Source organism: Oncorhynchus kisutch, linkage group LG6, assembly GCF_002021735.2.
Source record: "Oncorhynchus kisutch isolate 150728-3 linkage group LG6, Okis_V2, whole genome shotgun sequence".
NCBI classification, from domain to species: Eukaryota; Metazoa; Chordata; class Actinopteri; order Salmoniformes; family Salmonidae; genus Oncorhynchus; species Oncorhynchus kisutch.
Window position 1 is genome coordinate 80,184,110 of NC_034179.2, and position 14,694 is coordinate 80,198,803.

Sequence of the window (14,694 nt, forward strand, 5' to 3'; positions counted from 1 at the left end):
ATACAAACTTGTAGTGTATTTTAGTGTTAAAAAGGCTTCTAAAAGTTTGTAATTTCCACCTAGAAGCTTGATTTGCTATAACAAAAAATTTATCAACCCCTACAAAAATACTATTTAATTATAATCCACATAATAATTCACATTTCCTGTTGCTGCAGGATTATTTTCCTACTGTAGGAGACTGGCTCACATTAAGATCCTACATCTGTAAATGTGTAGCAAAATAGAAAGACTGCAAAGGCTATGTAGACTTGATTCGTTTGTTTTGTTCTGTCGCTGTGTACCTTGCTCGACAATGTCTTACACTGACCCTTTCAGTAGTAAATCCATATTAATTATAAAGTGTTGGAATATAATAGAACAAATAAGTATATTTGATACCTACTTTGAGTAAAAGTCAAATTAGTTTATTCATATTTAACAACATTTCCAGGCCAGCTGTTACTGAGTAGACGCTGTAATCCTGTCGTCTACTTAAATACCCCACAATGACACTCAAAACCTGAAATAGGTGGTCACTGTACATAGCTTGTAAACTGAGACTTGACAGTCATAGGCATTATAACCAGTGTCAGTCAAATTCTTAATTGTTCATTGATGATATACTGTGTATGATCCTGCATCTGGAGTTCTATCTCTATGTTGATTCAGCCCAGATTGTGTAGATATGAGAACCCTTGACTAAAAATCAAAGCCACTGCATATCCACATTATGGATTCTATTCACTCATAAGTAAACCTCAGTGACCAGCAGAAATTGGGTAAAAAATGATGGTAGCGTTCCCCTGCTCAGATATTGCACACATCAACCAATGGTTGCAAGCCACGTCATCGACTGTGCCATTGGGCACCAGATTGCTATAACATATGCACTGGTGTAGAGGAAACCCCCGCTGCCCCCGCGAGCTATGGGGACCCATGAGCACCTATGTCTACATTTTAAAACATTTTTTAATAAATCATTTTGACAGTAACCCTCTTTTTAAATTTCCGAATGTAGCAAGTGAAGTGTTTGTGTTGTCCAATCTACATGGTAGTAGGTGAGGCAGACAGACAATATAGTTGTTGCGCATCTAATTAGGCTATTTTTTAGTTACGCCGGCGGTAGCCCGCCTTCCTCTTCACCTAATTGGCAATCAAGTAAAAAAATGTAGGTGAATCAGGTCGGACTCGGGTGGAGAGTGAGTGCATTGTTCAAGATGAATAAACATAAGGCAAGACCAAGTGGTGCACAAAAAAAAGATGCAAAAAAATCTTTATCTGATCAAGCTCGTGACAAATTACCCATGATAACCACATCAGCAAAGCAACCACCTCATCCTCCACTGACGAAACACCATGGCAGCAGCTAGCACAAGCAGCCTTCCAGTCCCGACAGTGAAAGATGCCTGGCTCCTCCTCCCCTCGAGAATAGTGACAGTTCCTCTAGTGAGAGTGCCGGCCCTCCTCCTCCTCTCTAGAAAACCAAGCGGATGACTGCCAGAGACCAAGCGGCCTCATGATAGCGACCCACCTTCTGTGAACACTGGTAAGCCTATGAGTGATGAGATGGATAGCCCCGACAGTGTGGAGTCTGAGTTCTAATGTGTAATATAAATAGGCTACCAGCTAAATACTGTATATTGCTATGAATAGGCTAGTAGGCTAGACTGCATTGTCTGCATAATGAAACAATCCCCAATAGGCTATTGTTTTGATGGTAGAAATAACTTATATTTGTTCAACTTCAGGTGGAATATTGACCTCTGCTTACTCTGGAATTCCAGCTCCATTCCAGAGCTCACTCCTGCTGTGTTCCTAATGAGGAGGTGGGTGTTGGAGATGACTCTCTGAGAACTGTCAACAGCTGCTGAAACCATGGATCAATAAATCAGTGTTAATTCATCAGCATGTACATTTCTAATGGGTTCGTAAGCTGATCACTGTTTGATGGAGGACAGATGGTTTTACTATGACAGGGTAATTATAGGACTGTTCACTGGTTGATAAAACAAATGTGGGAAAATATCAACTCAATTTGAGACTTTGATAGATTGTCCAAGGTCATCAAGTATCTTATTCTAATCAATATTTTAGTTTCAGTTGCTATGATACAAAAAAGTAAGATTGTAGAAAAAGCACAAAACTCCCTCCATTTATCCAATAGTGTGCGTGAATTGTGCGCATATACGCATGAATACAAACGCTTAACAATTATGACTCAGGCAATCCTCAGCCCGTATCCACTCCTGGGAACCCCAAGTTTTAACAAATATAATTAACAAGTAAGTCTTGGACCCAGCTCTATGAAAGTGTATAACTGTGTAAGTAAGTAATCTACTGAGAGCCGCCCATAGGTTACCCATGTATGACCGGTGCACGCTGCTTTACTGAGAGTCTCTTGAACCAGACTGCTTACTTGCGCAAACTACGCGAGACTCCTGAGAGTTTGGTTCAGAGTGAGTGAGTGCGCACGCTATAACCCTAATTGTGACAGGTGTCATTACTCCATCAAAGGGTTCACGGTGTGTTGAGTTGATAGGTATAGGGGAGATATATATATATTTTAAGACAAAATAGAGATTTAATTATTTCAGTGACATTTTATTATATGAATATAAAGAATAAATAGCAGTTCTCTTAATTTACTTGATAAATCGTTGAAATAGGCTACCGATATTCAGCTGTATATCAGCTGCAAGATAACACAATCCACATGAAATCTGAGGTTGATAGATTAGTTTCCATAATGGAAAACAACATATTTATAAAACGGCACCTATGCGCCATTGATCTTCAATATAAATACAACAAGTATAACCAATACTTTCCACAAATACGGTAGACTCTGGTTACACGTAATACTGACTTTTTACAATAACCTACATAATTGAATGGCACCTCATATACATAAAATACATCCCTACACTCGGTAGTGCATACAAAATTACAAAGTCATCATCATTTATACTTGAAAACAGTCATTTCAGTTCGAGCAGGCGCATTTGCATTCGGTTATCATCGGGTATTGAACTGGTATCCAAGTACATTTGAGGCCCCCTTTCTTCTGTATACATCGCCATCTCAATATCGTAAAATGGGTCGAGTTTGCTGGTTTGCAGACCATCCCCTCTGGAACCGAACATGATCTTTTGCTTTGACAGTTTCCCACTCTCACATAACGTGGCCAAAATCTGCTGCCGAGGTCGTTCCATGTATAAATGACGGGACAGAATGAGAATGACCACAACCACTGCTGCAGCCTCCGTTTAAGTTTTTTACTGGGTTTGTGCTTCTTGCCAAACTGTACGTCAAAATCCATTGCTTTGATTTCATTCGGCATCACTCCACTGGGCTTCTGTTGAATGTCCAAATCGTCAAGCTCATCGTTGCCAGTGTATTTATCCTGTGGTGGTGTAATAGACATCAAGCGACTATCAAAGTCCCCCAATACACTTTTAAGTTCGGTTTCATTGAGGTCCCTCTCTTTTGGGTCAAAGACAGGATCTGGGTCCTCTTTTAATTCCACAAGTGGCAAACTGTCACTCGGGATAGGACGGAGGAGGTAATAATGCTGGCATAGCCCTTCTTCTATTATAAATCCGAGGGACAACATCAGCAAGTACATTGCTACAAAATGCTGTGATTGATCCATGTCCGTTACGCACAATAAGTATTAGAGGATACAGCTAAACAGGTAGGCCTAGGCTACTCTGCTGCGTACAGTTGTGCCCGGTTCTTGAGGAGTGCGCACCGGCTTGAGTTACATCCAGCCAAACTTCACTTCTTGAGTGTTGGTGTCCTTAAAATTCAGACTGCTTACTCCATAGCAAACGATAATTGATTGAATATGCTAAAGATGAATAGTCTCTTTCGCAAAACAAATCTAGATATAGGCAGTGTTTCCCTTTTACGCACGAATGCAATATATTGTTTGAAATGGCTCTGTGACAGCATCAGTGGCATCAGCGGTTCTCATTCTTGTGCGCTTTGACGCGTGATTCCAGTTTCAAGTCCTCCCCTCTGAGGATCGGCATGGTGTTTCGTTTTCTTTTGCAGGACGCTGAGAGAGTAACCTGCTCCCTCTGATATATCCTCCACGGGTTGTGATGGATATATTAATTACATCTGAATGTGGGTTTGTTGTAGGAGATCCCCGACACCTCCCTCAATCAAGAGGCGGGGATGGGTTAGTGGAGAGGAGGGGTCCGTCAATTTGGATTCTGATCGCCCTCTGTCGGAATATCTGACTACTTCTGCTCATTTTCCATTGATAACAGAGGGGGGAAATTAGCTAGAAGCGGTGAACAACAATTAGAACTGAATGTGAGAGGCCATAGCCACTACTATTTCTATCAATAGGCCAACAGCTACTATTCATTTGAGAGGTTAGCCTACTGGCTACCCTGTACAAATACTGCTGAGGATTATTACAAAAAAGGCTTACTAGGTTATAAAACAACAGGATATAGAGATAGTATTTGTCATGAGGAAAAACATGTTAAATACTCTATATAATAGCATCCTTAAATGACACTCATGACACATACACTCAATAATAATAATACCAACACAAAATGTTCAAATATTTGGAATTGTTGTGAGCAAGTAGAACGTAGGGAGAGATCTTATAAAGAACATGACTGAACAATCAACTGTTTATTTTTCTAATGAAGAGTGTTCTCTTTGTTGGCAGGGACAATATTTCAGTGTGCAACCATGTCACAGGGAACCTCTCAATAAACCTTGGCCAAAATAACTCCCAAATAAACAACTCTCACTAAGCAGCAGCTATGGAAAGTATCACCATTTGCAAACCTGTCTACCCTCAAATGCTTGGAGAATCATTCCTTGAAAATAATTTAGTGGAAGAACTGACTGGCTGCTACATCAGCCATAAAGCATTCACTTAGATAAATGCATCTCTGTTTCATTTTGAATGAGCTAATTCACACACGCACTTCTGCGCTCGACTCATTTAGTTTATGGTCAAATTATGGTGAAGAGTCTGGAAAAGGTCACGCTTATTTTTATTTTTTGAAACAACAATTGATCGGACTATTCAGGCATTCTTGGGCATTGGCAATAAGGCATTGACAAGGTTTAACTTGTTGTGGCAAATCCCCATGTATCTGAATACCGGTGTTGAAATGATGTAGCGATAATAGGTAAATACTGATGAATAGATACATAATCATCTACAAGCAATATATTACAATGATGAAATTCATTGGAGAATACAGCTGCATTAGAGCCAACAAAGTGACATTTCAATATGGTTCTCATTACATTATGGACTTATTGCCAGCCCTCATTTCATGGTGAGTTGTTTTTGTTTCTTCTAATCCCTTCCTACTGTTTTATCACAGGAAAATTGTGATAGTTATATATTCACCTTGAAAAGACAGAATACTTTAGACAGACGCCTGCTTAATTGAAGAGTTTTTATTCAAGTAGGCTAAACCAAAGTCAATTTCCTCAGCTAGTAAAACAGCCAACATAATTATCATTTTCAGGGTCTGGTCCTTGAAAGGTACAAAGGAATAACAACTTTTGCTTAAGGATATGCATTCAAAATGAATACCTTTAGGTTCTGCATAGGTCGTTGTACCCGTTCCTGCTGGTTTCTCATTTAGTGAGGCAAACCAGACCACTCTCTTGGCAGGCACCTTATTATTATTATTTTTTTAAACTAGGAAAGTCAGTAAAGAACAAATTCCTATTTACAATGACGGCCTACCCTGGCCAAACCATAACAACGCTGGGCCAATTGTGTGCCACCCTATAGGACTCATGATACAGCTTGGAATTGAACCAGGGTCTGTAGTGACACCTCTAGCACTGAGATGCAGTGCCTTAGACCGCTGCGACACTCAGGAGCCCTTAAACATAGGCATCAAGAGAAGGCCAGCTTAGTTAAACCATTAAAAACACACTAAGAGTGATTAAGAATGGACCTAGACTTTCCAGTGTCATTTATTTTATTGTGGTTGTATTAAATTATTACTTTCTCCTACAGTTGAAGTCGGAAGTTTACATACACCTAGCCAAATATATTTAAACTCAGCTTTTCACAATTCCTGACATTTAATCCCAGTAAAAATTCCCTGTCTTAGGTCAGTTAGGATCACCACTTTATTTTAAGAATGTGAAATGTCAGAATAATAGTAGAGAGAATGATTTATTTCAGTTTTAATCTTTTTCATCACATTCCCAGTGGGTCAGAAGTTTACATATACTCAATTAGTATTTGGTAGCATTGCCTTTAAATAGTTTAACTTGGTCAAACGTTTCAGAAAGCCTTCCACAGGTTTCCCACAATAAGTTGGGTGAATTTTGGCCCATTCCTCCTGACAGAGCTGGTGTAACTGAGTCAGGTTTGTAGGCATCCTTGCTCGCACACGCTTTTTCAGTTCTGCCCACATATGTTCTATAGGATTGAGGTCAGGGCTTTGTGATGGCTACTCCAATACCTTGACTTTGTTGTCCTTAAGCCATTTTGTCACAACTTTGGAAGTATGATTGGGGTCATTGTCCATTTGGAAGACCCATTTGTGACCAAGCTTTAACTTCCTGACTGATGTCTTGATATGTTGTTTCAATATATCCACATAATTTTTCATCCTTATGTTGCCATCGATTTAGTGAAGTGCACCAGTACCTCCTGCAGCAAAGCACACCCACAACATGATGCTGCCACCCCCATGCTTCACGGTTGGGATGGTGTTCTTCGGGCTTGCAAGTCTCCCCCTTTTCCTCCAAACATAACGATGGTCATCATGGCCAAACAGTTATATGTTTGTTTCATCAGACCAGAGGACATTTCTCCAAAAGGTACAATCTTTGTCCCTATGTGCAGTTGCAAACCATAGTCTGTCTTTTTTATGGTGGTTTTGGAGCAGTGGCTTCTTCCTTGCTGAGCGGCCATTCAGGTTATGTCGATAAAGGACTCATTTTTACTGTGGATAGAGATACTTTTGAACCGGTTTCCTCCAGCATCTTCATAAGGTCCTTTGCTGTTGTTCTGAGATTGATTTGCACTTTCGCACCAAAGTACGTTCATCTCTTGGAGACAGAACGCGTTTCCTTCCTGAACGGTATGACGGCTGCGTGGTCCCGTGGTGTTTATACTTGCGTACTATTGTTTGTACAGATGAACATGGTACCTTCAAGCGTTTGGAAATTGCTCTCAAGGATGAACCAGACGTGTGGAGGTTTACAAAAAAAATTCTGAGGTCTTGGCTGATTTCTTTTGATTTTCCCATGATGTCAAGCAAAGAGGCACTGAGTTTGAAGGTAGTCCTTGAAATACTTCCACAGGTACACCTCCAATTGACTCAAATGATGTCAATTAGCCTATCAGAAGCTTCTAAAGACATCATTTTCTGTAATTTTCCAAGTTGTTTAAAGGCACAGTCAACTTAGTGTTTGTAAACTTCTGACCCACTGGAATTGTGATACAGTGAATTATAAGTGAAATAACCTGTCTGTAAACAATTGTTGGAAAAATTACTTGTGTCATGCACAAGGTAGATGTCCTAATCGACTTGCCAAAACTATAGTTTGTTAACAAGAAATGTGTTGAGTGGTTGAAAAACAGGTTTTATTGACTCCAACCGAAGTGTATGTAAACTTCTGACTTCAACTATATCAAGTTATTGAGATTTGTTATTAATATAATGGAAATAGGTTTTCCAGGTACTGCATTATTAGTTACACTTTTACCTCAGTTGACTGTTGAAAACAAAGATGAACTGAAAGCACAAGACAAGAAAAAACTGTTATTCTCTGTACAATGAGAAAGTTTAAGCATTTTCTTGTTGTTTCACAGAGTAAACTGTATTATTCATGTAGGACATAAATCAAAATGTGCATTCTGATAGTACTAGATCAGGGTTGTTGTTTTTTACTGATGACTGTTTACTGTGTTTGCTTGAATAGGGCCCACAGCAAGAATGATCAGTATGCTCAACACAGAAGAATGATCAGTATGCTCAACACAGAAGTGGTCTAAGTCAGAGCACCTCACTACTAGACAATACAATCTCTTGACACTCCCACTCAACCAATTGTGTAGTCTACTCTGGAGGCACTGGTGGGGGGCACAGATAGTTGTCATAACTGATGGAAACAGTGTGTGGTTTCAATAAAATGAAATTGTCTCAGAAAACAGTCCATTTCACGTGGCGCTCTTCCGATACAGCACCTTTCACAATGTTTATCTCGCGCAATCCCATTTTCACACTCCAGGCTAATTGAGGCCACATTGCTGCTGAGTAAACACAGACATGAAATGGGTGCTATTTTGTTTACTCTGGCACACTGGTGGTGTGCAATTTGGTAGTTTGTATAGCACTTTTCCCATGTTCCTCCTGCGATCCAAGAGCCCACAATCACAATAATCACACTTACTATGTGCTTTATCTCAACAAATTGCTAGGTTTCACTAGAGCAAGGTGAGATCTTTCCTCACAATGTTAAGCCTTATCGTAGATGGTGTTCTTTCACGTCAAACAAGGCCACTCTACTGCTCGAGCAAAGCCGTTAGAGTTTACAACACCAATCATTTGCCTCGATCAGATCTTCACAACTACAGGTTTTATGTAGTATACAGATGTCAATCCTATTTCTGTGAATCTATTATCATAAATATCCAGATATGTAGTCGTTATACATTACCATGCATGGAAAACACTGTTCTTTGAAGGCACAGAACCGTTAAAAAATATATATATTTTGTTTAATTACAGAGAAAATTGGTAGACACATTTTGCCCGAGTCATCACTTGCCATTGTCTACATGAAAATGTGTCTAAAGCATGTTAGAAAACGCTCTAAAACACTCCACACCAACTCCTATTACATCACAATCCCATTCTGAATCATATCTCTACACTCAATTCTTGCTATTTTTTTCCACTGTCCCATAAATCCATATTTTTATTCTTGTTATAAACAGCATCATTCAAACATGGATTTATGGCACAATGGAATGTTTTTAGTGCAGAAACATCATTCCAAATGGGACTCTGATGTAACATGAGTTGGTTTCGAGTGTTTTAGAGTGTTTTGTAATATGCTTTAGACATATTTGCATTTTGCATTATAATCAACGCCAAGTGATGACTCAGCAAAATGTGACAACCAATTTTCACTGTAAAGAAACAAAATATCAACTACAAGCACAGAAAGAGTGAAAATAAGGCCAGATGGGTGAACTTCCCCTTTAACAGGCTCTTTAATTAACAGCTAGCCTTGTTTTCCCACAGGTTGTGGAGTTGAGGCTGTTGTGTGTGTTCATTTCTTTTCATCCCATAAAGTTTTCATAGACAATAGCATTTTATCCAAACAGAGTAATTAACCAGAATATAAACACGGGGCTATTTCAATCTCCGAACCGCCCTCGCTAGCTATTCAAACAAATTACTAAACATAATGTCTATTTGGGTTTCAAAACAAATCGAGTACTTTTACACAGTTAGTTTGGGCCTGTAAATGAAATCGTTAAGAAATTATGAAAAGCAATTGTGTCATTATTTCCAGAAATGATCAATAAAATAAACAAACTAATGCTCAGATTTGGCAACCTTGACCAAGACACGGGCCTGGGAAAATGATAATACAGTATTGTAGGCCTACTTATAATCAGAGCGTCATGGATGGTGGAGGGCTTAAGGTTCCATTGAGCTCAGGAGGTGAGCATGAACTCATATGTCATCCAGGATAGCAGTGTCCTCAGCTGAGACGGAGGAGGACTGATGGTTCTAACAAGCCAGTTACACAGCAAGTGCACTGGGCTGTGATGCAGCCCGAAGGCAGTGGTCAGCTCTCAGATAGCAGCCCCTTTAGTATATGAAAAATAAATACTTTGGCTTTTGATTGATGATTCAGCAGTTCATCAATCCACCATGTCCCAGAAATGGAGCGTGAACAACAGCACAGAGAGACGGTGGGCATCCACTGCGGCTACCAAGATATTTAGCACACGTCAAAGACGGCTTTTCAGCACCGCCAAAGCCAGCGTGGTGATCCCATGTAGTAATCAAGGTGGATTTACACGGTTCATCAGGACAAAGCTGCAGTGGCTGGGCCGGAGCCTCCTCTATGAACTAGCAGGCTGGGAGAGTTGGAGACAGGATGGGGAGCCAGCCGAGGGGGATCCCGGTGTCTCAACCTATAACACAGGGTGCTGTGTTTGCAACCCACCCCCTTGGTCTCAGACTCTCAGTTCCAAATTCACACATCATAAATCAATATGACCTTACATTAATGAATCCCTCTCTTTGCTTTATAGTGGTGCTTTTGCAGCAGTGCTAGGATTCAGTTCATGGATGTATTCACTCCCTGACAGCTTACAGGGGGGCAGGTAGCCTAGTGGTTAGAGCATTGGGCCAGGAACCGAAAGGTTGCTAGATCAAACCCCTGAGCTGACACGGTAAAAATCTGTGGTTCTGCCCCTGAACAAGGCAGTTAAACCACTGTTCCTAGGCTGTCATTGTAAATAAGAATTTGTTCTGACTTGCCTAGTTAAAAAAATATATATACAAGTCCTTTATAGCTATAGCAGATAATCTGTTGATCATCAAAGCTGAAACATGTCTGAGTATAATTGAAAAGATCCATACCAGGCTTCATATTTCCATTTTGAATATATCATGAGAGGCGCTAGGTAGTAAGAAAATATGAGCTGTAATTGTCCAATGTCTATTTCTGTACTAAATAAGTATTTTAAGTGTTTTGTTTGTGAAATAAGGTTGTTCTCTCTCTGTGAGAGGTACTTTTCAGTCCACAACTTGGAAAAAATAATCAGCTCTTGATTTTCTTTGTGCAAATAAATAAGGTCGTTTAAACGAAAATCGGTAATACAGTATAGTTTGTGTGAGGCTTGCACTGCTCCCTGTGACATCATCAGTGTTCATTGACTCATGAGCAGATGAGTGATGCACACAGTTTTTTCTCTCCTCTTCTCAAAGTCATGTTTAGTACAGCAACTCTCTTTCTCTACCTCTCCCTCTTTCACTGGGGGGCGTTTTGTAATGAAGCAAGTGTTTCTATGCATTGCGAGGGGCTGTCAGCTCTGCACACAGCAGACCTCTTTCACCTGCCGCAGCCAGGAGGGTTGGACAGCGGGCGTTGAGCCAGCCTGGCCCGCCAACAGCAGGCCCCTTCCTCCACCTATGGATGGCCAGCTCAGTGATTTACACAGCCTCCGCCCAGGGGTGGCATGTCCAGTTGTGTACAGAGGGTTGGTGCTAATTGAAAGTTGGCAGTGGAATTAAAGCCAGTTCAATGTCTGTACTTTATATTTCTAAACACCTGGTCTCATGTAAAAATGAAAGAGGTCAATATTCTTGTCACTATATGAAGCGTTAACATTAGTACTGAAATACAACTATTATAATGATCTCGAACAAGGACTTTACCACTGTTTTGTTAGGACTGTAAAATGTATCAATGGAGACGCCAAGCCGTGTGTCTTCTAAGGCGGTCCTTGGCTGGTTTACCAGTAGTGAGGTTGAGATAGGAGCCCCTCTCTTGACGAGGCCAGACTCAAGAACAGAGAAGTGAAAAAGGAGAGGAAGGCAGTGAGAGGGAGACAGACAGCAGAGGAGGGGGAGTGTACTGGGGGCTTGGGCAGCAGTGGTAGCAGCGACTGTTACAGAAGGAGTTAAAGTGAGACAGTAAAGTGAATCCAGATGTGCTGTTATTATTAATATCTCTGGCTGATGAATGGGAAGGTAAAATTACAGGCGCCAGTCAGGGAGGCCCCGCGCGCTGCCCTGCCACCCAGGCGCGTCCCAGCTCACCTCACCTCCACGGCTCCAGCACTAGCCTAGCGTCATGCTCCCTGTGATCCGCAACGGCACGCAGACGCTCCGAAGGCCTCCACGTGGTTTCAACATGTCACACAGGCAAAGAGAGCAACAGCCTTAACCCAAAGTCAATCTTCAATTTCAAAACATTGAACACCGTGATTGATATTAAAATAGAATGATCTGAGAGGTAGATGATCCTAAGCATTGTGAGGCATGAGGAGGACCAGACACAAATCTGTAGTAACAGACACCGGCAGGTAGCAAGTTACTGCAGAAAGGGGCTAAAGAACTGAGGCTGAGATTTAAACAAGCACCCTTTAACGATAAAAGCTAAGAGTTCCACTTTATTGCCTTTGAAATCCAACTGAGAAAGCCTTACACCTCTGGTTTGTACTGTAGGAAATCTATAATCACTCCTAAACGGCTTTATTGGTACTATTGGCTCTTCACACCTCTCTTTCTCACACCGTTTGCCTTTGAATTGGTGTTGATCTATAGTGGTCATGTAAAGCGGTAACAAACAGACACAGAGAGGGTAGATTTCATAGGGTGAGTTCTATGGAGGCAGGACCTCTCTCACTCAGCCCATCATCATAAAAAATGACACCAGACAGGGCAGTTTATGACAAGTTCCTACTGCGGTTTAATCAAAACCTATAATGCCAGAGTCATTCCTGAGGGCTGGCTGGCTGCTGGAGTGTGGAACTGTCAGCTCAGCTCACCGCTCCGTCACAGTAGTTGTTTACGGGAGCAGCAGGAGAGCCCAGAGAGGAGGGGGAGGTTGCTCCTGAAAGACCGACACAAAGGGGACTGGTGGGGGAAGCAGAAGGGGAGAAGAGAGGGAGGGACGGGGTGGGGGTTGAGAAACGAGTGTAAATCCACTGGGGAGATGGAGCCTGGTTGGCTGCAGGGGCTGTTGTTTTAACCATCAGGGGAGTCCCTCTCGGGTTGCTGTCCCCCAGCCGTCCTGGGGGAGATCACAGCGAGCCTCCCTGTCGCTGTCTGCTCCCTGCACCCCGCATGGGGCCCCCATCTCTCCACATCACAGCTTAGAAGAATGTCTCATGCGGTCTTACTTTCCCCCTTTGTGCATTTTCAGCGCAGGGATACCAGACACATTATGCTTAATGACTGGCAGTGGTCGCCAGAGGAATGGCTGTTTTGTTGCTACTGCCAAGAGTGTTATACAGTATGCAAACGTCAGGGCACACCCCTATCCCCGCCCCCCTCTTATAAACTGCCCCGTGGTGTTGAATAGACTAGTAAAGTAGTAGAGAGCTGAGAGACTGACTGGACATGGTTTGGGCTTTTATCATGGAGGGCGGTGTCGCTGTGCGCACCAGGGAGAGCAGATTGTATGGGGCTATTCTCCACGGTATAGAGGAAGAAGCCCTAAAAAGCACTCCACTCTCCCCCGCTGAACTACAGGCAGAGACAGCACCTCTGTCTCCAGACAGAACTGAACCAATAGTGAATCAAAGGGTGTATCATGACCAGGATTGAATCCTCTACAATGGTGGTGAATTAGTGAGAACAATTCCAACAGGAAAATGTTCATTGATTTCAGATTAATGCACTGTAACTGAGACTTGTGGGTCAGACTAAAGTCATTTTAAGGTTGGATTTCTAGTCTGAAAAACGAGCAGACCTTTTGAAATAGCTGGAGTCAGTCTGATTAGACTACTCCCCAAGGAGAAATTTCCACCCTTCCTCCACAAATATCATGTTTGTATTTAATGTAATATGCTCTCTGTAAGAGGTGATGTTTCAGAACTATATACATTACCAAATTATATAAACATTTAACATTTACCAGCTCATATTTTAATGCAATGCAGAAAGACAAAACTAGCACAGTGTTATTTTGGTAAAGGCAAACCTAGACTGATAGATGAACTGCTGTTTTGCGACATGGTGATTCAAGATGTAAGGACAGATTGTCATCAAGTTCCAGTGATCAAAAGAGACACAGAGATCAGCAGGACAGTTCACCAGACTGTTCACCAGACATGTTTTACAGGACCGCCACATATGATCTTTCACCTCATCCCCTCATGGTGTTTGGAGGACAGTCTAAATTAACACATTTACACGTGACTTAAAATGTGTTAGTTAAATATACATCTTTCACCAGATGGAGTAAATCCAGAAGCTCGGTCAGATAGTAAGCTTTGGGGATCAAAGACATTCTCTGTCAGCATGGCTGTTTGACTGTGAAGCCTCACTTGAACCCCTGAATAGAGGGAATCCTCTATGAGATACAGACAGAAAGGGGATCAGTGGTCGGCTCAGGGAGGGGAAGAGGGGGTTGAAAGCAAACAGCCCACTGCCAGTGTGATATATGTTTAAGCCCATTGGGTGTAGAGCAGAGACACCCAGCTTAAGATCTTTAACTTGTCTCAGGAACCAGGATGGTCGATCCCTGCCGACTCCGTGATTCAAGCTGTTGCGTTATTAAAGAAAAACAAAACCCATGGTAAAACGCCCATATGAAGGCTAAGGAGAAAGAGCTTTCTGTCTGCAAGCAAATCTGTAGTCATAGAAATAAATTATTTTTTCTTCCTATTGCAGGAAAATATATGATTGCATGATATGTTGTTTTAAGGAGACGTAACATTTTAACTAAAAATTATCTTTAAGTCTATAAATGTTTGTATAACTGTCTGTCTGAATCTCATATCTTGCATAATCCTGTACATCCTTAGCTAGCTATATTTTAAAGGGCTGAATTATGTAACCTCTGTCAGGGGTTCTATTGTACAAACCTGACAGTAGGTCTATCAAAGTATGTTCTGTCTGGAAGTATTGAATGTCAATGATGTCAATACATTTATTCTGCCATCAGCTTAATCATTTTTGCCAATGTCTTTTCAAGTCATACTCTGGTGTGTGATCAAGA

General features: G+C 41.4%; 1 protein-coding gene across 1 annotated transcript; it reads right to left on the bottom strand.

Annotated features, from left to right (window-relative positions):
- Positions 1-2,576: 2,576 nt before the first annotated feature.
- Positions 2,577-4,104, bottom strand: LOC109879647 (noggin-3-like). The gene has a single exon (XM_020471808.2). The coding sequence runs from the start codon at positions 3,632-3,634 to the stop codon at positions 2,966-2,968; it is 669 nt and encodes a 222-aa protein (XP_020327397.2). The 5' UTR covers positions 3,635-4,104; the 3' UTR covers positions 2,577-2,965.
- Positions 4,105-14,694: the final 10,590 nt, after the last annotated feature.